General features: G+C 43.3%; 1 protein-coding gene across 4 annotated transcripts in view; it reads right to left on the minus strand.

Annotated features, from left to right (window-relative positions):
* Positions 1–27,866, minus strand: part of LOC135522722 (methionine synthase reductase-like) — a 35,031-nt gene that overhangs the window by 5,569 nt on the left and 1,596 nt on the right. For all 4 annotated transcript variants that reach the window (XM_064949251.1, XM_064949250.1, XM_064949249.1 and 1 more), the window contains exons 4-13: positions 27,676–27,793; positions 26,776–27,313; positions 26,570–26,683; positions 25,752–25,905; positions 20,241–20,329; positions 19,572–19,752; positions 13,441–13,483; positions 11,569–11,749; positions 11,376–11,494; positions 1,198–1,290 (exon numbers count right to left, since the gene is read on the minus strand). In XM_064949251.1, the coding sequence (XP_064805323.1) occupies positions 1,198–1,290; positions 11,376–11,494; positions 11,569–11,749; positions 13,441–13,483; positions 19,572–19,752; positions 20,241–20,329; positions 25,752–25,905; positions 26,570–26,683; positions 26,776–27,313; positions 27,676–27,793 (1,630 nt within the window). The remainder of the gene's footprint in view (positions 1–1,197; positions 1,291–11,375; positions 11,495–11,568; positions 11,750–13,440; positions 13,484–19,571; positions 19,753–20,240; positions 20,330–25,751; positions 25,906–26,569; positions 26,684–26,775; positions 27,314–27,675; positions 27,794–27,866) is intronic.

The following is a 27,866-nucleotide window of genomic DNA, read 5'->3' on the forward strand; positions in this document are numbered from 1 at the left end:
CACCGGCGGAGAAGAGGTATTCTGAGTGGACTTCTAGTCCGACTCAGGAGGCGTGCACACCATGCACTGCTCGAGAGTATATTACTCGCTAACGTTCAGTCTCTGGATAATAAAGTAGACGAGCTCAGGACGAGGATCTCCTTCAGGGATTGTAACATACTCATATACTGTCCCAATCTATACAGCCATCTGGGTTCTCAGTACATAGCGCAGACAAGAATAAAGAACTGTCCGGGAAGAAGGAGGAAGTGTATGTTTCATGATTAAATACTCATGGTGTGATTTGTATTAACACACAGAAATTCAAAACTAGACAAGGAACTAGAATACCTCACAATCAAATGCTGACCGTATTACCTCCCAATATAATTATCTTTGTCTCTGTACTGTGACTATAACCAAAGTGGAGTTGCAATTCAACGGTTCAGTCATGAGACGTATGTGGCAGGGTCTACAGACAATCACGGACTAAAAAATGAAAACCTGCCACATCGCGGACACCGACGTCTTGCTTCCAGACAAGCTAAACAACTTCTTTGCCCGCTTTGAGGATAACACAGTGCCACCGACGCGGCCCGCTACCAAAGACTGTGGGCTCTCCTTCTCCGTGGCCGTGAGTAAGACATTTAAAACGTGTTAACCCTCGCAAGGTTGCCGGCCCAGGCGGGATCGCTAGCCGGATCCTCAGAGCACGCGCAAACCAGCTGGCTAGAATGTTTACGGACATATTCATCATTTCCCTATCCCAGTCTGCTGTCCCCACTTGCTTCAAGATGTCCACCATTGTTCCTGTACCCAAGAAAGCAAAGGTAACTGAACTAAATGGACTATTGCCCCATAGCACTCACTTCTGTCATCATGAAGAGCTTTGAGACTAGTCAAGGAGCATATCACCTCTACCATACCTGACACCCTAGACCCTCTGCAATTTGCTTACCAACCTCATAGATCCACAGACAATGCAATCGCCATCGCACTGCCCTATCCTCTCCACTCAGACAGTTTGTTTACATGATGATCTGCACTCTGATTGTAGGAAAAGTCCAAGGTCACCAAGGTGGGTGCTAGACATTGGGGATGCATGGGTGCGTCCGAAATGGGATCACACTCCTTATATAGTGCACTACTTTTGACCAGGGCCCATAAGGAATAGGGTGCCATTTGGGAAAGACCCATGTTTGTCAGAATGACCCTCACCTAAACAGGAAGTCTTGATCTCTATGGCGACAACCGAAGAACAGCCAGGTCTCACCAAACTCTGCCTCCGGGTTTTCCTCCCTCTCCTTCTCCCTGAAAGACAAAAAAGGAGAAAATAAATAAATACACAAGAGAGCTCAAAGCCCAATCAATAAAAACACAGAGAGAGAAGACGGGACAGTCCTTGCTCACAACAGAGGTTAAATGGAGCAGTGACACTGCTGTATCTATCTCTACAACACCAATAGAGTAGAGTGCCACAATTACCTAATGCATGGATGGGAATGACACAGTACAGAGGGGACACGAAAAGTACACGCTAAAAAAAGATGGATCACACTCCACAATGCATGAAAATGAAAACAAGAACTTGAGTAGGCCGGCACCCATATAGTATGTGTCAGTGTTTTCCACAAGTTGATAGAGTATCCAGCCAAATACTAAAAAATAGCCGGCCAGGTGACTACATTTTCTGCCTAAGGAGCTCCATTTTGGTGTCACCTGGTACATTTAATGGCTCGATTCCATCCAAAACACAGTGAAATTATTGAATCCTTTATTGAGTTTACCTCACAAATTGGAACAATGTGTGGCAGTATTGTGTAGGAAGACATGACTTTACAATTTAGATTACTGAAAATGTATGAATTCAGTTTATTGTTAGATGTTTTGGATATCGTCTAGGTCAAGGCCTATATGCTCAGGGCCTGGTTCCCTGATAGCGATGAAAGGTTAACGTGAGTGATTCCCTACAACGGTAGAAGATGAAACATGCGTTTCCCTAAACACCACACAGAAAGCATGTGTCGGATATGGATACAGCGCTGCTCTCCGACCAAATTTCTCCATTCAAATCGTACCTTAACATTAGAATTATAACCTATAATAATGCACTCAATCACAGATTTATTTGGCACATGACCGCGCACGTTGTTACACATCATGAAATATACTGAGGCAAAAATGTAGCCTACAAATAGAACATTACATGTAATTACAATACATTTGAAATATATCGGCCTATGTAGGCGTACCGTATTCATATTTTTATGCCGTCATCTCGGGTTATTTCATGTTTGATCCTTCACTTCAAATGCAAAGACATTGGTAACTGTGTATTTGTAGTGAACTTCGTTCCCAAGTTATCGGCGGTCACAGAGGGACTGGTAAACAGCTTGATTATACGGTGCCTTCAGAAGGTCTTCATAACCCTGGACTTATTCCACACCGTTGTTACAACCGGAATTCAAAATGGATTACGGAGATATTTTTCTCACCTATCTACACACAGTACCCCATAATGACACAGTGGAAACATGTTTTTAGAAATGTTTGAAAATGTACTGAAAATGAAATACAGACACTCATTTACATAAGTATTCTCACCCAAGTCAATACATGTTAAAATGACCTTTGGCAGTGATTATTATTATTTATTTTTAATTTTGTTTTATTTAACCAGGTTAAATAAAGTTAAAAACAAATTCTTATTTTCAATGACGGCCTGGGATTTTAACATGTATTGACTTGGGTTAACTGCCTGTTCAGGGGCAGAACGACAGATTTGTACCTTGTCAGCTCGGGGGTTTGAAATCGCAATCTTCCGGTTACTAGTCCAACACTCTAACCACTAGGCTACCCTGCCGCCCCGATTTCAGCTGTGAGTTGTTCTCTTAAGAGCTTTGTACACCTGGATTGTACAATATTTGCACATTATTCTTTTAAGAGGAAATCCTTTGGTTTACTTGTCCCGATAAGATATAATAGACATATAAGCAAGTTGCATGATTTATGAATGGCAAAGCGATCTGGGCCGGATTACCGAACGGGCAGACAGGGCTCGTACCCCGGGGCTCTCCACCTCCAGGGGGCCCCTAACCAATTGTTGTTGTTTTTTGAGTTGTGGGCCCCCTGGAGGTTGGTGTCTCAGGGACCCAAATACAGTAGTCCGACCGTGGAAGGGATATAGGAGATAGACGTTGTAGTCAGTTCGACACCCTTTTATAAACGAGTCAACTTACTGTTTCGGTGTCAAAGCACAGTAAAATAGCCTACTATGACCCATGACTTCATGTGGCTGGCTACGTCAAACACGCAAAAGAAAATGTATTAATGTGCCAGAAAACAATAATTAGGCTAAGTACGACTCATCGTTACCACTTACATTACATGGGACATTCATGAGCATCATGCTTTCTCCCTCTTCCGTGGACATTTTTTGGACTGACAGGCAGTCTATCCTATCACCGCTCGCTTTGTGACTGACAGGCAGCTTATCCTATCAATAGATGGCTAAAAGATGCATATGGTTCATTCTAGCGGGAGAGGGCACTATGGACTAGCGAATTGAACCTTTTCAATGAAAGGAAACCTAGTTAGTACGAGGTGGAAAAAGTAACCGTCTGATTAGCTGACGGCCGGCGCGAATGGAAAAAACTGGTGTGTGTGTGTCTAAATCTCCCCACTGAAAGTAAGCCCCGCTTCTATAAAAGTGATTACTCCTGTGGCCAACGGGTCTGGCAGGGCTTGAAGAATCCTTTGCACCGAGTTGGCACAAAGACACAAAACACTGAGGCGGTGTGATGCTATCTACACTGTACACCTGCTGGGCACACACACACACACAAACCTTTACTAGTGCATCAGTCATCTGGCCATCTAAAAAGGTCAAGCGCCATAACCATGCCCCATCTGGGCAGAGAGAGTGGTGACAAGAGAACAACTATTCAGAAAGAACTAGAGAAGAAAAGCTGGAAGAAGGATGGGATGGAGTTCTCATCTCTTTGTGGAGAGCTGCAGTAGTCAGAGGCCCTCAGGGATAAGACGTTACTTCCTGGGTTTAATACCTAACCCATTCACATCCACAGAATGAGTCATTGTGAGGGGACTGACTGACGTCACATTTCTCATTTCCTAAAGCGGTGTGAATTGAAACTCACTCTGGATGACAATGACAATGTTTTGTAGGAAAAGGACTGGTAATTCACAAGCAAAGTACAGTCGATAGCTTTTCAGAAGACCCCTGATATGACATAGGCCTTTTCTCTGTCCTAGCATTCGGACACCTGAGTCTGGTTCAATAGGTCCACAGACAACGCAATCACACTGCCCTAACCCATCTGGACAAGAGGAATACCTATGTAAAAATGCTGTTCATTGACTACAGCTAAGCATTTAACACCATAGTACCTTTCAAACTCGTCATTAAGCTTGAGATCCTGGGTCACGACCCCGCCCTGTACAACTGGGTCCTGGACTTTCTGACGGGCTGCCCCCAGGTGGTGAGGGTAGGAAACAACATCTCCACCCCGCTGATCCTCAACACTGGGGTCCCACAAGGGTGTGTTCTCAGCCCTCTCCTGTACTCTCTGTTCACCCACGACTGCGTGGCCATGCAAGCCTCCAACTCCATCATCAAGTTTGCAGACGACTCTACAGTGGTAGACTTGATTACCAACAACGACAAGACGGCCTACAGGGGGAGGTGAGGGCGGTGTCAGGAAAATGTGTGGTGTGTGGTGTCAGAAAAATAACCTCACACTCAATATCAAAACAAAACAAAGGAGATGATTGTGGATTCAGGAAACAGCAGAGGGAGCACCCCCCCATACACATCGACGGGACAGTAGTGGAGAAGGTGGAAAGTTAGGTTCCTCGGCTTAAACATCACGGACAAACTGAAATGGTCCACCCACACAGACAGCACCTTAGGAGGTTGAAGAAATTTGGCTTGTCACCAAAACACTCACAAACTTTTACAGATGCACAATCGAGAGCATCCTGTCGGGCTGTATCACCACCTGGTACAGCAACTGCTCCGCCCACAACTGTAAGTCTTTCCAGAGGGTATTGAGGTCTACACAACCCGGGGCAAACTACCTGCCCTCCAGGACACAGGAAGAACAAAAAGATCACCAAGGCACAACAACAACCACCCGAGCCACTGTCTGTTCACCCCGCTATCATCCAGAAGGCGAGGTCTGTACAGGTGCATCAAAGCTGGGACAGAGAGACTGAAAAACAGCTTCTCAAGGCCATCAATAACATTGAGTGGCTGCTGCCAACATACTGACTCAAATCTCAAGCTACTTTAATAATTAAAAATTGGATGTCACTTTAAACAATGCCACGTTATATAATGTTTACATACCCTACATTATTCATCTCATTAGTATATACTGTACTCTATACTATCTACTGCATCTTGCCTATGCTGCACGGCCATCGCTCATCCATATATAGATAATCTTATTAATTCCTTTACACTTGTGTGTATAAGGTAGTTGTTGGGATTGTTAAGATATTACAGCACGGTCAGAACTAGAAGCACAAGCATTTCGCTACATTCGCATTAACATCTGCTAACCATGTGTATGTAACCAATAAAATTTGATTTGGAGATGTGGAGAACCTTGACTGGACAAGGTTTCTGAATGCTCCGATTCTGAGCATTCCAATAAGTCTCATGAAACCTCCCTTGGGTAAGCAGACCAAACAAGTGACATCATCCACTATTGTCAATCTGCAATTCCTGAGTAAAAGTCAGTAAACTAATTTAACTGGGCTCGTCTTCTCTTCCCTCAAGGCCTCGCCTCGCTCACCTCTCCACACAAGGAGCAAAATCAATAGGAAAAACATGGCTTCCAATTCTATCACATCTCTGCCCAGAACACAGGCCCCGAGGGAAGCAGCATCACAATATTACAGCCAGATACTCCATTTTGGGTCCAAATAAAGCAGTTGCCTCTCAGATGAACAGGAAGCAGGGGAAACTGTGATTCAGCAGGAGCAAGGTCTCCTCTGCCCTTTTTCATGTTCAATGGGGTTTGATGCTCCGCGTAAGACGGTGTTGAGAGATTTAAGAGACTGTGATAAAATGTACCTGTACGCGATGATTCCAGGAAGTGCCACTGAGCTATGATTACTGATGTTTAACATGCCCTATTTTGAATGCATTCAGCTGAATATGGCAAACCTATGGAGAGTAGTTTACAATAACAAAAACTCTACCTGTCATCTGATGAACAACCTCAATTAATAATGTCAATCAGACCACTTGTTGCACTGATGAATGAAAACAGCATGCTACCCTGACTGTTTACGATTTGTAACAACCCAGCCTGATCCTCAGGTAAGGTCATCCTGCTCCATTACTCATCCTTAAGCTCAGACATGGCTAATCAATATCAGACAGCCGGAGGTCTCCAGATCCCACTGAGACAGTTATGACCCTTCAACCGCTCCCTCTCTCTTTTGCTTCCGTGGTTACAAAGTGGCACAAAGTACTTTTCAAAACATCCATTGATTGACAGAGGCAGACAGAATGAGGGAAGGGGGAGGGGAGAGGGAGCGACAGAGAAAAGAGGAAGAATTGAAGTGTCCCCATGCTGTTTTTGTTGCTTAAAGGAGGCACCTTCAGGTTTTGTTGGTGATAAAGCATCCTGCTGTCAAAATGAACATTGTTATCTCTTATCAAAGCACAGCATCTGGGGTAAACGCCTTGTTTCGAATCTTAATTCGGGTACTGTACAAAGCTTTCCTCGTGACAGGTTTTACAATCTGCCAGAACCCTGGCAGGGGACATAGAGTTGAATAAGGAGAAAGAGTGAAGGAGAGAGAGCGGAGAAAGACAAGCAGACTACTAGAAGAGAAAGAGAGCAAGACAGGCAGAGAGGGGTGGGGGGCATGAAAAGACGAGGGAGAGAAAATATGAGAGAAGAGAGACAGGTACACTGAAAGATCGGTTTGCCCCAGCGTCTTCCTCGCCTTCCAGCAGTGAAAAGCTTTATATAGAGAAAAGGACCGTCTATGGAGGAGCACAAAGGAGAGAAAAGCACTGTCAGACTGCACTTAAGAGGCGAGAAGCTGCCCTTCTACAGCAAATCATCAGGGCTTACTGAAAGTTGCTATGTACCATCACTACCATGTATGTTACTGCTTGGTGTTATTGTAGACATTAAACATTTTCAGAATGCTATAGAGTGGAATATCCCAGTTATATCAATCAGATTTGAAAGAAGGTACATCATGTAACTTTGTAGCTATGTAATCTGAAAAACCTTTCACATGTAAGAGGACGCTTAATGTAAGATTCCTTGGGCATATGAGCAGATCCCACTGATGGCTTGCCTCTGAAGCTAAGCAGGGTTGGTCCTGGTCGGTCCATGGATGAGAGACAAAATGCTGCTGGAAATGGTGTTGGAGAGCCAGTAGAAGGCACTCTTTCCTCTGGTCTAAAAAAGATCCCAATGCCCCAGGGCAGTGATTGGGGACATTGCCCTGTGTAGGGTGCCGTCTTTCAGACGGAAAGTTAAACAGAAATAGATGTCCTGACTCTTTGTGGTCACTAAAGATCCCATGGCACTTATCATAAGAGTAGGGGTGTTAACCCTGGTGTCCTGGCTAAATTCCCTATCTGTTCCTCATACCATCATAGCCACCTAATCATTCCAAATTGGCTCATTCCTCCTCCCAACTTTCCCCTGTAACTATTAACCAGGTCGTTGCTGTAAATGATGTGTTCTCACTCAACTTACCTGGTATAATAAGGGTTCAATAAATAAACAATGACATTCCACACAAAACCAACATTGAATTTGCAGTCCCATACTACACTAAAGAAGCCTACTAAGAAAAATAGAGAAACACACACTGGAGAGCATCTTCTCTCCAGATGGGACATTGCTAGTTTCTTCTTGGTCAAGGCTAAAGCCTGGGATGTGCCAAGAAACATTGATTTATTTAGTTGGTGACAAGAAAATGGAAAAGCTTTAACATGAACTAATGCACTGAACAGCAGGAAGTGATGTCACTGAACGTTGTATGAGAGAACACTCCCCATCACGACCTTGACATTCGCGGTAGTCGGACTAGCAACATAAGTCATTCATCAACCACACACACACGTTGGCGTAGTTGGCGGGTGGCATGTGACCGTGTCATGGTAGGTGTTAGACATTCATCAGTCCTGTAGAGGTGGTGTCCTGCAGGTGCAGACAACAGACAGCTCTCCCCACTGAGAAACATCAGTCACCTTCTAGAACATTTATCAAAATGCAGTCCCAACACAAACACACCAGCAATTAACAACCAACACAGCGTCACCTTAATACACCCACACACACGATTAACCACCAAACAGCATCACCTCAGAATACTTGCACACACGCCAGTGAATACCAAACAGTGTCACTCGGAAGACATCACAGAAACAAGACAACTGGAGCTGACTGGTAAACAGCTGAGTTGTCAGGAACTGTCAAGTCACTGTCTGAATCATTGAGGTATAAAAGAACAGTCTGGATGAAACATTCAGGCCAGCAAAGTGTTTCAATATAGAAACAACTTTATTTGTACTGTCACAATGACAAGTGATACTGGGTATTCTAGGTAGGATAAAAATAATCAAACCGGATATAACATTATTTAGGCAGTCATAATAACATGGTGTAAGATGTTAGTAGGATGTTGGTGTAAGTAAGGTGTAAGTAAGGTTATTGTCATGCAAAACACTGCCGGTCTCATTGTAATTGACCGCCAATTACCATAAACACATACAAGCTGCAGAGGTGTGCCTTTGGAACATCGGCATTTCAAAAAGTTGAATAAATTAATTTAATATACACCATCACGATAAATCTATTTATTTTAGGCAGACAAGATACGCTTATAAGTCCCGTGCCATTGTATGGTTTTATAGTAAGATGACGACAATTGAACTTAACTGAATAAAAGAGAAATTATATTTTTCTCATTCCGGAGCGAGTGCAACTATGAAGTGGCTATGTTGAGCGTAAAAGTGACCATTTGAAACGGGTCTAAATACGCTAGATTTACAGTTATTTGGCAACTTTAGTTGTGAATAAAATAAACCTTAAAATGTCTTAGAAATCTAAACATATATGGGCTGCATGCGTCTATAGGCTATTGATGATTTGATAAAATAGCCCCAAAAAATTGCATTCCACACGCTGTTCTCTCCTCAAGGAAGGGTATCATATTTTCACTATTCACAAGTTATACTTGTCTTTACTAATATGACAAATTTGTTTAGAATTGCCCATTATCATACAAACAAGAACAAGGGCAGGGGGAAAAAGACACGTTATCCATATGTACTCGAATATTGTATGGAGATCGCATACCCGTTGGTTCGTTTTTCAGGCTATTCCGGTTATTTCACTCCACGCATCAACCACTTAACGGAGCATGCAGCCCCTCGCTGGGCGACAGGTGATATTCGCCCCCAAACTCTGTATGCCAGGGGCTCTCCAGCCCTGTGGCGGCATTTAGCCAGTGCTTAATTTGGAAAACCTAGTGAAATCTGTATGGGAACATCAATAGTAACATGTATTCACAACTAAACCTATATCATTAAACTGCTGACAGCCCCTCTTTCTGCATAAAGGAGAGGAGATGAAACGCATGGTGGTGAGATATTATGTCGCTAAAAGGTCATGTGTCAGCCTTTTAATTATGAAAATTCATTTTTTAAATCCCCTATTACTAGGCTATTCAAAATTAAATACACTAAGTGTAGACTTAGCCATCCCGCACAATCAATGAACCAGCATAGGCCTATGCATACGCATAAACTTTAATATGCATATGGGGGTTTTGAATGACTCATCACCGTAGAAAGCTCTGCCCATTTCATTGTGTTAAGCTTTGAAACAACATCCACAACAACCATGTTTTCCACTCAGTTTCAACCTGTTGTTGAACCTCTTTTTTTCAAATTGATCAATTGTAGTGAAGTGAATTTTAAAAAGGACGATACTATTTTGATGTGATTTTCCATTGCATTTGCATTGCTGTCAGAGGCGTTAGATGGACAACAGAGCCCTGAGTACCCGGGCATTAAGACCTGATGGAGGGACAGTAGAGCCCTGAGTACCAGGGCATTAGGACCTGATGGAGGGACAGTAGTGCCCTGAGTACCAGGGCATTAGGACCTGATGGAGGGACAGTAGAGCCCTGAGTACCAGGGCATTAGGACCTGATGGAGGGACAGTAGTGCCCTGAGTACCTGGGCATTAGGACCTGATGGAGGGACAGTAGTGCCCTGAGTACCAGGCCATTAGGACCTGATGGTCATTAGTGAGTTGGGTACTACCGTGACTCAACGATCATGTGGAATTTTACTGCAGTGACTGCAGGTGTGGCGGTAATACAGTCACGGCAACAGCCCTGGCAACAGCCCTGGGTCTAAGATGATGTTAGTAGGCTTTTGGTGATGTTAGTAAGCTTAGCTACTCCAAATGACTCACAAAGTTAATCTTGTCAAATTACACCAAGCAGCACCTTTTACAAGCCATTATTTATGTATTCCATCATTGTTAACAGCTGGTCTTTTACAAGGCACACACACACACACACACACACACACACACACACACACACACACACACACAGGTCAATATTGCTTTTACACCTCCACAGTGATCACCAGCTATGATTTACATTAATGACACACTAACGGTCTACTGGTCTCTTTACATTCAAATCAATACGTCTCCTTCGGCCAGTTTGACCCATAACTGACCCAGAACTGTTCATTAGAGTCATAAACACCAGACAGACAGACTGCAGCTCTGGAATGGCTTAACTTATTACCTCAGTGGAATGTTGCCCTTAGGCACAGATCTAGGATCAGCTTACCTTCTCCAAATCCTGACCTTAACCTTTAGGGGTAGAATGCAAAGCTGACCTTCGATCAGCATTTAGAGGCCAGGCAATTTCCTCCTACAGGTAGTTTTAGTGAAGTAGAAGTGTTAATCACAGCAATGTCTGCAATATTACTACCACCATTAAACCACCATCCAAGACATATTGGAAAGAGAGTGTTGTGAATCTTTGATGGGATCTATTGTAAATGATTATGGAGATTAATGCAAAAACTTGATCAACTACCTCGACATCACAGTTAACACTTGATTTGATGACACACTCGTCAAAGCTGAAACACTTCCTATTGCGTCATGGTTGTTATAGCAACCTGGTGATTAACATATTTATGTTCTTGACCAGTGCACACTCAGAGAGTAAGCTTCACAAGAAATTTGTCATCAAAACATAAACAACACATCAGTTCCACTAATCAGACAAACAAGCATCACGTATAACTGAAGAGTACCCTGGGAGTGTTAGTATGAATCCTCCATCTTTGAGGGCAGTACCTTTGTTGTAGGAAACCAATGAAGGGCGCGACGCCGGTCCCTGGTCCAATCATGATGAGGGGTTTTGAGAGGTCAGAGGGCAGGCGGAAGGAGCAGTTCTCACGCAGACTCACAAAGACCTGGGGTCAAACATAAACAAGTGTTATGGTGTGTCACACGTGCACACACACACACAGGTTACTCCTCTACTCACCTTAGGGAGGGTCGGGGTGCTGGAGGGCTGAGCCTTCCTAGGGTTAAACAGAATAGGGTTGACGAGGTCAGAGAGCCAACCAGTACACAGGCCCTGCCTCCCCGTGGGTCTCCAAGTGCATGCTGGGAACTCTATGACGTTGAACACAAAGTGCAGCTGACCTGGATGTCTGAAACTGGAGCTGAAGGAGAGAGGGAGGGAAAGGAAGGAGAGAGGGAGGGAAAGGAAGAGAGAGGGAGGGAGGGAAAGGAAGGAGAGAGGGAGGGAAAGGGGAGAGAACGGAAGGCAAAGTGAAAGGGGTTTTAGCAAGGCGAGTGTGATTTATTTTTACAATGCATTGTTTTGAATTATAATGACCCAACCGAAGCCGGGCGGGTTGTCCGCTTTGACACCTCGCTCAATTATAACGTGTCTCAATTTTTTGCATTTTATCGCTGGCAAACAAAACTATAAAAATGTAATTATTCCTTTTTTTCCAAGCTCATTTAAATGGGAAGATGTAGCTACGGGTTGAGGCTTTACCATACATGCTAAATTAGACCAATTCATCCACTTACAGAAACATCGCTATCAGCAAAGATGATTGGAAATATCCTGCTAGCATACAGTCACTGCTCTGCCTGTCCTTACCACCCGCCCCCTTTTGGTGAGTCTTTCACTTTCGTGTACAATCCTGTTGTAACAATAAAGTGAAAAAGTATTTGCCCCCTTTCTGATTTACTCTATTTTTGCATATTTGCAAAAGTTGAGAAATTTAGAAAGGGGACAAATACTTTTTCACAGCAACTATAAGTGGATTTGAGTAATTTAGCAGATGCTGTGGCTGACTGTATACCATTGCAAGGAAGTAAGAGTCCTGTTGGTGCACCACTCATTAGGCTATGGAAATAAGTGTGAAAGTTAATGTGATACATCATTAGATACTGTAGATGTGGTACAATAGGTAGATGAAATATGCTATACTCTACATTGCAGAGAGTAAACAAGCCTTTGGTTCTCATCCACAAACACTAACTGTACCCTCTCTCTTTCTTTAATATTCGCCTCTTTCTCCGATTCCTCTCCATCTAGTGGATTGCTCTCTCCCTCTCACATTTTGATTTCTCTTCCTCCCTCTCCCTCAATCTTTCTTCCCCCTCTCTGATTTTCAGTCTTCCCATTCTGCAGGTCTCTGGGGACCTCTATTGACCACAGCATCAACGATGCAGCCTCCTAATGCTCCAGCTGCATCTGATCGACTACAGTCCTCCCACCAAAGCACGGACACACCGTAAAAAAATAAAAATAAACACAGCTTCAGACAAACACCACTAACGAGCATAGGAAACCAGTGTTGACATGTTTAAAATGGTACTAATGGACAGTAATGTAAGTGATAATGTAATGGTTTCCCACTCTCATTTGTTGTGTGTGTGTGTGTGTGTGTGTGTGTGAATACTTGTTAGTCTCGTGGAAAGGAAACAAAACACAAAGCCGATGTAACTTCTTTTAGGAAAACAGCCCTAATGTTGGAAAACAAAACATCATTATGTTGTCATCCAGAGTCACATTTATTTATTTTCCAAACTATAGCACATCATATTTTACATATAGCAGGTTTGTAAAGGACCAAGGAGTCGACTTTGTGTTTTTATATTGCAATACTGGCATCGTCCCGGCCATAGGATAAACATTCTGCTATTGACCTGAACCTCTATGGTGAACAGCGGTTGGCCTTCACAACAGACCAACATCCAGATTACTACATTCAATGTGCATTCACCCATTTTAGGTTTGTTTGATTTGGGTCACAAAATGAAAAAGCAAAGTATGGGCCTGGGTTAAACATTAGGAAAACTATGAAACACTGTAGGAACTTCGAGACCAGCTTACCTTGCCGCTGAGTACGGTCTTGGTTGCAGTTTAGGCAAATGTTCTGAAAGAAAAAGGAAAACAACTGGTGGAAGCATATTCACTCTGATGTTGCCATCATACCACTATCCCTGTCTGATGTTTCCATCATACCCCTATCCCTGTCTGATGTTTCCATCATACCCCTATCCCTGTCTGATGTTTCCATCATACCACTATCCCTGTCTGATGTTTCCATCATATCCCTATCCCTGTCTGATGTTTCCATCATACCCCTATCCCTGTCTGATGTTTCCATCATATCCCTATCCCTGTCTGATGTTTCCATCATACCCCTATCCCTGTCTGATGTTTCCATCATACCCCTATCCCTGTCTGATGTTTCCATCATATCCCTATCCCTGTCTGATGTTTCCATCATATCCCTGTCTGATGTTTCCATCATATCCCTGTCTGATGTTTCCATCATATCCCTATCTGATGTTTCCATCATATCCCTATCCCTGTCTGATGTTTCCATCATATCCCTATCTGATGTTTCCATCATACCCCTATCCCTGTCTGATGTTTCCATCATACCCCTATCCCTGTCTGATGTTTCCATCATACCACTATCCCTGTCTGATGTTTCCATCATACCCCTATCCCTGTCTGATGTTTCCATCATACCCCTATCCCTGTCTGATGTTTCCATCATATCCCTGTCTGATGTTTCCATCATATCCCTATCCCTGTCTGATGTTTCCATCATATCCCTATCCCTGTCTGATGTTTCCATCATATCCCTATCCCTGTCTGATGTTTCCATCCTATCCCTATCTGATGTTTCCATCATATCCATATCCCTTGTCTGATGTTTCCATCTAGATCATTAAACCTAGATCATTTTATATTTGAGATTCTTCAAAATTGCCACCCTTTGCCTTGATGACAGCTTTGCACACTCATGGCATTCTCTCAACCAACTTCACCTGGAATGTTTTTCCAAAAGTCTTTAAGTAGTTCCCACATAAGCTGAGCACTTGTTGGCTGCTTTTCCTTCTCTCTGCGGTCCAACTCATCCCAAACCATCTCAATTTGGTGGAGGCCAGGTCATCTGATGCAGCATTCCATCACTCTCCTTCTTGGTAAAATAGCCCTTACACAGCTTGGAGGTGTGTTGGGACAGTCCTACTAAGCACAAACCAGATGGGATGGTGTATTGCTGCAGAATGCTGCGGTAGCCATGCTGGTTAAGTGTGCCTTGAATTATAAATAAATCACAGACAGTGTCACCAGCAAAGCACCCCCACACCATAACACCTCCTCCTCCATACTTTACGATGGGAAAAACACATGCAGAGATCATCCGTTCACCCACACTGCATCTCACAAAGACAGCGGTTGAACCAAACATTTCCAATTTGGACTCCAGATCAAAAGACACCAGTCTAATGTCCATTGCTCATGTTTCTTGGCCCAAGCAAGTCTCTTCTTCTTATTGGTGTCCTTTAGTAGTGGCTTCTTTGCAGTAATTCGACCATGAATTGCTGCAGTCTCCCCTGAACAGATGATGTTGAGATGTGTCTGTTACTTGAACTCTGTGAAGCATTTATTTGGGCTGCAATTTCTGAGGCTGGTAACTAATGAACTTATCCTCTGCAGCAGAGGTAACTCTGGGTCTTCCTTTCCTGTGGGGGTCCTTATGAGAGCCAGTTTCATCATAGCACTTGATGGGCACTTGAAACGTAACGTTTTTGAAATGTTCCATATTGACTGACCTTCATGTCTTAAAGTAATGATGGACTGTCATTTCAAATCAAATCAAATTTTATAAGTCACATGCGCCGAATACAACAGTGAATATTACAGTGAAATGCTTACTTACGAGACCCTAACCAACAATGCAGTTTCCAAAAAATACAGAAAGAATGAGACAAAAGTAACAAGTAATTAAAAAGCAGCAGTAAAATAACAATAGGGAGACTATATACAGGGGTGTAATGATACAGAGTCAATGTTACAGGGGTAACGGTTAGTTTAGGTAGTATGTACATATAGGCAGAGTTATTAAAGTGACTATGCATAGATGACAACAGAGAGTAGCAGTGGTGTAAAGAGAGGGAGAGGGGCAATGCAAATAGTCTGGGTAGCCATTTGACTAGATGTTCAGGAATCTTATGGCTTGGGGTTTAGAAGCCTCTTGGACCTTGACTTGGCGCTCCGGTACCGCTTGCCGTGCGGTAGCAGAGAGAACAGTCTATGACTAGGGTAGCTGGAGTCTGACAATTTTTAGGGCCTTCCTCTGACACCGCCTGGTATAGAGGTGCTGGATGGCAGGAAGCTTGGCCCCAGTGATGTACTGGGCTGTACACACTACCCTCTGTAGTGCCTTGCGGTCAGAGGCAGAGCAGTTGCCATACCAGGCAGTGATGCAACCAGTCAGGATGCTCTCGATGGTGCAGCTGTAAATCTTTTTGAGGATCTGAGGACCCATGCCAAATCTTTTCAGTCTCCTGAGGGGGAATAGGTTTTGTCGTGCCCTCTTCACAACTGTCTTGGTTTGCTTGGACCATGATAGTTTGTTTGTGATGTGGACACCAAGGAACTTGAAGCTCTCACTGCAGGAAACTGCTCCACTGCAGGCCCGTCGATGAGAATGGGGGCGTGCTTGGTCCTCCTTTTCTTGTAGTCCACAATCATCTCATTTGTCTTGATCACGTTGAGGGAAAGGTTGTTGTCCTGGCACCACACGGCCAGGTCTCTGATCTCCTCCCTATAGGCTGTCTCATTTAGTAAAACGGATTTAAGTTACCATGCATTAAAGTCCCTGGCTACTAGGAGTGTCGCCTCTGGGTGAGAGTTTTCCTGTTTGATTATGGCAAAATACAGCTCATTCAGTGCTGTCTTAGTGCCAGTCTCTGACTGTGGTGATATGTAAACAGCTACGAAAAATAGATGAAAACTCATGATAAGCTGTAGACCACACTACCTCAGGTGAGCAATAGTTTGAGACTTCCTTAGACTTCGAAGACCAGCTGTTGTTTACAAAAATACATAGTCCGCCGCCCCTTGCCTTACCAGTCGCCGCTGTTCTATCCTGCCGGTACATCGTATAACCAGCCAGCTGTATGTTGATATTGTCATTGTTCAGCCACGACTCCGTGAAGCAAAAGATGTTACAGTTTTAATGTCCCGTTGGTAGTTTAATCTTCCTCGTAACTCTGTGATTTTATGCTCAAAAGATTGCACGTTTGCGAGCAGAATGGAGGGAAGTGAGGGTTTATTCGATCGCCTACGAATTCTCAGAAGGCAGCCCGCCCTTCGGCCCCTCTTTCTCTGACTCCTCTTCACGCAGATCACAGGGATCGAGGCCGGTTCCCGAGGAAGCAGTACATCCTTCGCGTCGGGCTCATCAGAGTTGTGGAAGAAAAAACGGACTCTGCTAGACCGTGGTGACTAATTTTAGTCTTGATGTCTAGAAGATCTTTTCGGTCATAAGAGATGGTAGCGGCAACATTATGTACAAAATAAGTACAAAAATAACAAACAATGCAAATAAACAAACAAAAAAACAATGGGCTGGGGCACGTAAAACGTCTGCCTTCTTCTCCGGCGCCATCTTACACTTTGCTTATTTGAGCTGTTCCATAATATGGACTTGGTATTTTACCAAATAGGGCCATCTTCTGTAAACCCCCTACCTTGTCACAACACAACTGATTGGCTCAAATGCATTAAGGAAGAAATTCCTCAAATTAACTTAAGGCACACCTGTTAATTGAAATGCATTCCAGGTGACTACCTCATGAAGCAGATTGATAGCTTTGCACACTCGTGGCATTCTATCAAAGGCAAAGGGTGACTATTTGAAGAATCTCAAATAAAAAATATATTGATTTGTTTAACACTTTTTTTGTTACTACATGATTGGATATGTTTTATTTCATAGTTGTGATGTCTTTTCTATTATTCTACAATGTAGAAAATAGTCCAAATAAAGAAAAACCATTGAATGAGTAGGTGTACTAAAACCTTTGACCGGTAGTGTATATCACTATCCCGGTCTGATGTTTCCATCTAGTTCACTAAGAATGGAGGAATGGGAGGAGGAAGCTACTAAGTCCTATTTTCTCAGTGCGCACACAGGTTTATTTTAGGGCATACTTCTGTATTCATTAAATCTAAAAGTTATACACTTGTGAGATCCCTAGAGTGCAGATCTGGTGCCTGTGGGATGGAGCTAGTTAATGTCCACCTTATTTCAATGTCAGCTGTAAAGGTGCCCTCTTTTTGGGTAATTTGGTGTCTGGCCATGAGGCCTCTGAGGAATATGGTGCAGGAAAATAGTTTTGAGTTAAATTGTATACTAAAATTAGTCATATCAGTGGTTAGGGAAGGGTAAAATATTTCTCAGTTTTCATCTGCTAAAATACCCTCAAACCCACTCAAGTAGAGAGCGTAATTTACATTACACCATATGCACCAGCTCTATGAGTTCTGCCAAAAATGAAATGGTTTTCCCTCAACCCTAAGGTAACCCAAACAGCTGGACAGAAAGAGGAGAGAGAGAGACAGTGTCAGAGAGACGCAGAGAGAGAAAGAATCAAAACAGCTGGACTAACTAAGCCCTTCTCTCTTCTACAGTAAACAACTCCGGGTGTATCACTGAGAAATGTGGTACCCAGCACCCCAGGCACCACTGGAATTATATCACTCCCTGCCATCCCCATCTCCTCAGTGACAGGTTTAACATGCCCATTAACAGTGTCATTCCCTTTCCGTTTGTCTACAGTCTACGGCCATACCTCGGAGTTGACAGCTGACTTTCGATCACTGACTATGACAACATGTCTCAACTGGGGGACAATTTAAACATCACTGGGAGAAGGAATCTGATGCATATCACAAGATATTCCTTTAATATTTTGTAGTAGTGTGAGAATTTTGACACCATGAGTGACAGCTCATTTTTTGTTGTAAAAAAAATCTAAACAAAATCTGTTCCTTCAGGTTTTTGGCCATTGCACAGGAGTCAAAATGAGAAGGCATAACCCCAAAGTGGATAACTATTACAAATCAACTATTTATCCTACCTTTACATTCCACAGCATCTGTAGCTAGCGAATGATTAGGCGCAACGCTTTTAAACTCACTCAGTGAAGCTAAAATGGGGAGTGGCCAGTAAATGTGTTAACACAGACACTGTCAGAGCAGTAGTGATCGTTAACCCTGGCCTGCCCTGCCCTCCACAGCTCTGTAGCTCTGTCCCTGTCAAATGTAGGACAGTCAATGACAGGACCCCAGCAACAGCTGGTGGCCCCAAAACGCTTCCACCAGCACATTCTTCACCAGCCGTACTAATGTCCCCATTTACAAATGGCCAGATTTCTGCATTGCTCGGTTCCACTACTGGAAAGGTGCTGCAGTTAGCAAAAGGGCCCAAAATAACTTTGACATTGGATATTAAGCTGTGACACAGCTCTTTAGAGGGAGGACACTGCAAAGTACAAGTGCAAATAGGACAAATAACAGTTCCAGGCAAAGCATTTTTTATGAATATTAGATTGCATGTATTCATCTGATATAAATGCCCTTTCCCATAGGCTAAAACAAAATCTCTGTCATCATCAGAGCATTCTTATTCTTATTCTTGTGAACCACCCGTGCTTCCTGACTCACCATTTGGTCGCCCCTGACATGGAGAACTGTTGGCTGCAGACAGTCTGGCATTATAGTCTCTCATGCCATGAGAGACTATAACAGTTCTCCATGTCAGGGGCGACCAAATGGTGAGTCAGGAAGCACTGGTGGTTCACAAGAATAATGCCATGTAAAAATGTCCTTTTTGAAGTCACAGATAACAACTTGATTGAAGCAATGCAGAAACATTGGTTTGGTCATTTGGGATTCAGTAAAATGTATGAAAAACCCAAGTGGAGAAAAAAAAAAATGTTAAAGGAAAAGAGAGTGAAGAAGGGGAAAACACTATGTACAATTTGACTGAACCTGCATTTACTGAGGCTATACCGCCCTCTGCTGGATAGAGAAATAGCAGTACCTGCCTGTATTGGTGATCATTAGAAACTAGAGCCATGTTTTGTGACATGTAAATCAACACACTCTGATTAGCTCAAACATTATGACTGACAGGAGAGGGAGTGAGTTCTGACCTATGAGAAGACTGAGAGGGGGTTGGCAGGCAGGAAAAGCCCTGAGCAGGTCCAATAGTCCGAGGCTGGGGTCTCTGACATAGAGGTTGTAGTCGGCAGATCCCTGTTTACTACACAGCTCCTGTAGTCTCCTCCTCTCGCCACTGTCTTCTGTACACTCTACCAGGGAACGAAGAAATGCCTGGAAGGGGGGGGGGGGGGAGAGAGAGAGAAAGAGAGAAAGAAAAGAAGATAATAGTATCAGATAGATTAAGCCTAATTCTAATTAAATAATATAATTATATATAGAGATTTTTTTTTTTATCGTTTTTCAGTCCAGGATTTCACTTAATCTGTGTCCAGAAAACCGCCCCATACACACAATACAAAATAGATTTCACACAGTTACATCTGGCCTACTAGTCAGTTTGTTTCTGCATTCAACAATGTTACATTGTCACCTTGTCAAACAAGACAATGAAAAGTCGGCAGAGGCAGGCTGGCACCCAGGCTACATTCCTGCAGCCTACTGTACCTGCCAACCCTGCTACCGTAGGCGTCTGCCAAACATGCTCCATAGAAGCTAGACTAAAGAGAGTCTTTGTCCTACTGCAGTGCAGTAACCTTTCACAGTCAGGTTTGGGTTCTGAACTGGGTAGTTCAGGTATAGAGCGTGAAAGCAGAAGGGACCTTCTTAGGGACAGTCCTGAGCTCAAGACTCCAGGTGAGCATGTAGGTTAGAGTGATGTTCTCTGGGATGTAGGAGGGGAGATGAGCAGCTGGAGGGGAAAAAACACAATCAACTTTACATCCATTACAGATGTGAGTAGTTACATGCAGTTTTATATAGTTTAAATGTCATGACGAAATCGCAATGACACACACGCATAAATATATATAGATTTAAGTGTGCACACACACACACACACACAAACACACACACACACTTGAAGTCGGAGGTTTACATACACTTAGGTTGGAGTCATTAAAACTCGTTTTTCAACCACTCCACAAATAACTTGTTAACAAACTACAGTTTTGGCAAGTCAGTTAGGAGATCTACTTCGTGCATGTGTAACAGTTTAACTTTAGTCCGTCCCCTCGCCCATTCCGGGCTCGAACAAGGGACCCTCTGCACACATCAACAACTGACACCCACGAAGCATCGTTACCCATCGCTCCACAAAAGCCGCAGCACTTGCAGAGGGGAACCACTACTTCAAGGTCTCAAAGCGAGTGACGTCACCGATTGAAACGCAATTAGTGCACACCACCGCTAACTAGCTAGCCATTTCACATCAGTTACACATGACACAAGTAATTTTTCCAACAATTGTTTACAGACAGATTATTTCACTATCACAATTCCAGTGGGTTAGAAGTTCACATACACTAAGTTGACTGTGCCTCTAAACAGCTTGGAAAATGTCAGAAAAGGACGTCATTGTTTTAGAAGCTTCTGATAGGCTAATTGACATCACTTGAGTCAAATGGAGGTGTACCTGTGGATGTATTTCAAGGCCTACCTTCAAACTCAGTGCCTCTTTGCTTGACATCATGGGAAAATCTAAATAAATCAGCCAAGACCTCAGAAAAAAAATTGTAGACCTCCACAAGTCCGATTCATTCTTGGGAGCAATTTCCAAACGCCTGAAGGTACCATGTTCATCTGTACAAACAATAGTAGGCAAGTATACACACCATGGGACCACGCAGCCGTCATACCGCTCAGGAATGAGACGCGTTCTGTCTCCTAGAGATGAACGTAATTTGGTGCGAAAAGTGCAAATCTATCCCAGTACAACAGAAAAGGACCTTGTGAAGATGCTGGAGGAAACAGGTACAAAAGTATCTATATCCACAGTAAAACTAATCCTATATCGACATAACCTGAAAGGCCTCTAAGCAAAGAAGAAGCCACTGCTCCAAAACCGCCATAAAAAAAAAGCCAGACTACGGTTTGCAACTGCACATGGAGACAAAGATCGTACTTTTGGACAAATGTCCTCTGGTCTGATGAAACAAAAAGAGAACTGTTTGGCCATAATGACTATCGTTATGTTGGGAGGAAAAAGGGAGAGGCTTGCAAGCCAAAGAACACCATCCCAATCGTGAAGCACGGAGGTGGCAGCATCATGTTGTGGGGGTGTTTTGCTGCAGAAGGGACTGGTGTACTTCACAAAATAGATGGCGTCATGAGAAAGGAAAATTATGTGGATATATTGAAGCTACATCTCGAGATATCAGTCAGGAAGTTAAAGCTTGGTCGCAAATGTGTCTTCCAAATGGACAATGACCCCAAGCATACTTCCAAAGTTGTGGCAAAATGGCTGCAGGACAACAAAGTCAAGGTATTGGAGTGGCCATCACAAAGCCCTGACCTCAATCCTATAGAAAATGTGTGGGCAGAACTGAAAAGGTGTGTGCGAGCAAGAAGGCCTACAAACCTGACTGAGTTACACCAGCTCTGTCAGGAGGAATGGGCCAAAATTCACCCAACTTATTGTGGGAAGCTTGTGGAAGGCCACCCGAAACGTTTGACCCAAATTAAACAAATTAAAGGCAATGCTACCAAATACTAATTGAGTGTATGTAAACGTCTGAGCTACTGGGAATGTGATGAAAGAAATAAAAGCTGAAATAAATCACTCTCTCTACTATTATTCAGACATTTCACATTCTTAAAATAAAGTGGAGATCCTAAATGACCAAAGACAGGGAATTTTTACGAGGATTAAAGGTCAGGAATTGTGAAAAACTGAGTTTAAATGTATTTGGCTAAGGTGTATGTAAACTTCCAACTTCAACTGTACGTACCTACCTACATAAACATGTATACATACATGCATACATATACAGTCGTGGCCTATGTACATACATATACAGTCATGGACAAAAGTTTTGAGAATTACACAAATATTCATTTTCACAGTCTGCTGCCTCAGTTTGTATGATGGCAATGTGCATATACTCCAGAATGTTATGAAGAGTGATCAGATGAATTGCAATTAATTGCAAAGTTTCTCTTTGCATTGTAAATTAACTGAATCCCAAAAAACATTTACACTGCATTTCAGCCCTGCCACAAAAGGACCAGCTGACATCATGTCAGGGATTCTCTCGTTAACACAGATGCGAGTGTTGACGAGGACAGGGCTGGAGATCACTCTGTCATACTAATGGAGTTCGAATAGCAGACTGGAAGCTTCAAAAGGAGGGTGATGCTTGGAATCATTGTTCTTCCTCTGTCAACCATGGTTACCTGCAAGGAAACACGTGCCGTCATCATTGCTTTGCACAAAAAGGGATTAAACGGGCAAGGATATTGCTGCCATTAAGATTGCACCTAAATCAACCATCAATTGTTGTGAAGAAGGCTTCAGGGCTCCCGAGAAAGTCCAGCAAGCGCCAGGTTAGTCTCCTAATGTTAATTCAGCTGCGGGATCGGGGCACCACCAGTACAGAGCTTGCTCAGGAATGGCAGCAGGCAGGTGTGAGTGCATCTGCATGCACAGTGAGGCAAAGACTTTGAGGATGGCCTGGTGTCAAGAAGGGCAGCAAAGAAGACACTTCTCTTCAGGAAAAACATCAGCGACAGACTGAGGGCGGGGGTAAAGTCATTTTCTCTGATGAATCCCCTTTCCGATTGTTTGGGGCATCCGGAAAAAAGCTTGTCCGGAGAAGACAAGGTGAGAGCTACCATCAGTCCTGTGTCATGCCAACAGTGAAGCATCCTTAGCCCATTCATGTGTGGGGTTGCTTCTCAGCCAAGAGAGTGGGCTCACTCACAATTTTGCCTGAGAACACAGCCATGAATAAAGAATGGTACCAACACATCCTCCGAGAGCAACTTCTCCCAACCACCCAGGAACAGTTTGGTGACGAACAATGCCCTTTCCAGCATGATGGAGCACCTTGCCATAAGGCAAAAGTGATAACTAAGTGGCTCGGGGAACAAAACTTTGATATTTTGGGTCCATGGCCAGGAAACCCCCCAGACCTTAATCCCATTGGGAACTTGTGGTCAATCCTCAAGAGGCGGGTGGACAAACAAAAACTCACAAATTCTGACAAACTCAAAGCATTGTTTATGCAAGAATGATCTGCCATCAGTCAGGATGTGGCCCAGAAGTTAATTGACAGCATGTCAGGGTGGATTGCAGAGGTCTTGAAAAAGAAGGGTCAACACTGCAAATATTGACTCTTTGCATCAACTTCATGTAATTGTCAATAAAAGCCTTTGACACTTATGAAATGCTTGTAATTATACTTCAGTATTCCATAGTAACATATGACAAAAATATCTAAAGACACTGAGGCAGCAGACTTTGTGAAAATTTATAGTTGTGTCATTCTCAACTTTTGGCCACAACTGTACACACAAACATTACCAGTCAAAAGTTTGGACACACCTATTCATTCCAGGGTTTTTCCTTTATTTTACTATTTTCTACATTGTAGAATAATAGTGAAAACAACAAAACTATGAAATGACACATATGGTGTGAAACAAATCAAATATATACAGTGGGGAGAACAAGTATTTGATAACCTGCAAAATCGGCAGTGTTTCCTACTTACAAAGCATGTAGAGGTCAGTCATTTTTATCATAGGTACAATTCAACTGTGAGAGACAGAATCTAAAACAAAAATAAAATGCAAATTAATTACATAAACATTTTACAATGTGATTTTCTGGATTTTTGTTTTAGATTCCGTCTCTCACAGTTGAAGTGTACCTATGATAAAAATTACAGACCTCTACATGCTTTATAAGTAGGAAAACCTGCAAAATCAGCACTGTATTTGAGATTTTTCAAATAGCCACCCTATACATGACAGCTTTGCACACTTGGCATTCTCTCAAACAGCTTCATGAGGTAGTCACCTGGAATGCATTTCAATTAACAGGTGTGCCTTGTTAAAAAGTTAATTTTGTAATGTATTTCCTTCTTAATGCATTTGAGCCAATCAGTTGTGTTGTGAAAAGGTAGGGGTGGTATACAGAAGATAGCCCTATTTGGATAAAGACCAAGTCTATATTATGGCAAGAACAGCTCAAATAAGCAAAGAGAAATGACAGTCCAGCATTAATTTAAGACATGAAGGTCAGTCACTGTGGACAATTTCAAGACCGTTTCTTCAAGTGTAGTCGCAAAAACCATTAAGCGCTATGATGAAACTGGCTCTCATGAGGACCGCCACAGGAAAGGAAGGCCCAGAGGTACCTCTGCTGCAGAGGATAAGTTCATTAGTTACCAGCCTCAGAAATTACAGCCCAAATAAATGCTTCACAGAGTTCAAGTAACAGACACATCTCAACATCAACTGTTCAGAGGAGACTGTGTGAATCTGCCCTTCACAGTCGAATTGCTGCAAAGAAACCACTACTAAAGGACACCAATTAGAAGAGACTTGCTTGGGCCAAGACACACGAGCAATGGACATTAGACCGGTGGAAATCTGTCCTTTGGTCTGATGAGTCCAAATTTGAGGCGCAGAGTAGGTGAAAGTATGATCTCCACATGTGTGGTTCCCACCGTGAAGCATGGAGGTGGTGGTGTAATGGCGTTGGAGTGCTTTGCTGGTGAAAGTGTCTGTGATGTATTTAGAATTCAAGGCACACTTAACCAGCATGGCTACCACAGCATTCTGCAGCGATAAGCCATTCCATCTGGTTTGCGCTTAGTGGGACTATCATTTGTTTTTCAACGGGACAATGACCCAACATACCTCCAGGCTGTGTAAGGGCTATTTGACCAAGGAGAGTGATGGAATGCTGCATCAGATGACCTTGCCTCCACAAACACCCGACCTCAACCCAATTGAGGTGGTTTGGGATGCAGCCAACAAGTGCTTAGCATATGTGCGAACTCCCTCAAGACTGTTGGAAAATGCATTCCAGGTGAAGCTGGTTGAGAGAATACCAAGAGTGTGCAAAGCTGTCATCAAGGCAAAGGGTGGCTACTTTGAAGAATCTAAAATCTAAAATATATTTTCATTTGTTTAACACTTTTTTGGTTACTACATGATTATATATGTAGTTTTGATGTCTTCACTATTATTCTACATGTAGAATATGTAGAAAATAGTAAAAATAAAGAAAAAAGGTAGATGTCCAAACTTTTGACTGGTACTGAATGTGAAACTATAAACACACAATGTCCCTGTCATGTGTATGACAAGAGAGAACAGCATACCTTTCTTCTTGGTGTCTTTGCGCAGTGAGAGCTGGACACGGTGGCTCCTCTGGTCCTGCAGGCAGAGTCTCTGGAGAAGCTCCCCCACCTCGGAGGCTCTGTTTGGGCAGAGAACGTCAAGCGAGTCCCCAGGCTGGTAGGCAATCGGATGGGCCTAGGTACACAGAGGCAAGGACGGAGTAAAGAAACTAGTTTAACCATAATTTTGAACTACTGACCAATATATTTGGTCTCTGCATGAAACTACACTAAGTGTACAAAATATTAAGGACACCTGCTCTTTCCATGACATAAACTGACCAGGTGAATCCAGGTGAAAGCTATGATCCCTTATTGATGTCACTTGTTAAATCCACTTCAATCTGTATAGATGAAGGGGAGGAGACAGTTTAGAGAAGGATTTTAAGCCTTGAGATAATTGAGATATGGATTGTGTATGTCTGCCATTCAGAGAGTCAATGGGAAAGATAAAATATTTAAGTGGCTTTGAACAGGGTATGGTAGTAGGTGACAGGTGCACCGGTTTGTGTCAAGAACTGCAATGCTGCTGGGTTTTTCACTATCAACAGTTTTCCGTGTGTATCAAGAATGGTCCAACACCCAAAAAGGGCATCCAACCAACTTGACACAACTGTGGGAAGCATTGGAGTCAACATGGACCAGCATCCCTGTGGAACGCTTTCGACGCCCTGTAGAGTCCATGCCCCGACAAATTGAGGCTGCTTTGGGAAAAAGTGGAGGGTGCAACTCAATATTAGGAAGGGGTCATTAATGTTTTGTAAACTCAGTGTATATAGTAAGAAACGCCTGCCACTCACTGAGATGTCCAGCTCTATCAGAAGGGCTGTTTTCACAGAGTCATCTCTGGTCAACTGGACTGCCCTGGAGATCGGAACCTCGTGTAGGGTTCCCTTACTGACCGGAGCACTGGTCTGGGGGGGGTGGTATGGAAAGAGTGGCTGGTGATGTTAGAACTCAAACAAATATGAATTTGCCAAAAGAACCCAGTATTACCACAACCCACCTCTTCTTCTATGGTGGCTTCCTGGAGCATGACATCCAGGTAGGCTGGAGGCAGAGCAGGGACATTGAGGACAGACTCAGACAGTGGAGGCAAGGAGCATGTCAGAGAGGCCTCTACAACAGCAGAGGGTGCTCTACTCTGTGTCTCTAACACTGACTCGGGATCAGTGACAACGCCATCTAGTTTAGGAGCAGTCCTATTGTTGCTGGTCAATGACACTGGTCTAACATCAGTAACTGCACTCCCTGTCTCAGAGGCTGCTTCTGTAACATTCAGAGAAGCTGATTTGGGCTCAGTCTTAGTACTCTCTGACTCTGCTGCCGTTCTGAGTGAGCCAGAGCTCTGAGGTTCTGATTCTTTAAGACTCATGAGGTGGAGTTTGACATCTGTCACTGACAATTTGGGTGTTTCGTTGAACGATGCTCTCAGGTCCCTTACATGGCCATCCCTCTCAGGCTGAGGGGTGGCCATCTTGGATAATGCTCCTCTGATGGCCTCCCAGAGTCCTTCAAGCCAGGGGTCCAACACCAACTCAAGCCTAGACACACACACACACAGTTTGGATTAAGAGTTAAATTATTAACATGGGAAACCCACTAAGAGACCACCGCCAACTGGAGCCTGGACAGAAAGCAAAGTCCACTCAGACTCAGAGATAAGCAGTGTGAAGGATCCAAAAGGTAATGTGCCACATACCACAAATGAGGTGACACAAGGTAAATGGGGAAAGTACATTCAAAGTGTGTCTGTATTGGTACCACTTTTATTGCTACTAATTCAAGAAGACATTGTGCCCCTACTTTAAAGCTTCTTAGGTGAGTGTCAGGACTTGATGAGTGTTTCTCATACATCAACATGTAAAAAAATGTATTTGCCCTATTAAAAGACCTTGGGCCTTACCCTACACCATCATCTGCATGTCCTGTTGCGTAGAAATGTTTAGCACCAAGTTCCTGTAGACGGCCATCAATAGTCTTCCCACAGTTGCAGAAATTTTCATAGTTTGTATCACCCAGAGCTGGAGCACAGACAAAAACAAGATATTGATCATCACACATAATGTATCAATGAATCTGTTATTTTAAAGCCAT

The sequence above is a fragment of the Oncorhynchus masou genome, chromosome 30, assembly GCF_036934945.1.
Source record: "Oncorhynchus masou masou isolate Uvic2021 chromosome 30, UVic_Omas_1.1, whole genome shotgun sequence".
Lineage (NCBI taxonomy): Eukaryota > Metazoa > Chordata > Actinopteri > Salmoniformes > Salmonidae > Oncorhynchus > Oncorhynchus masou.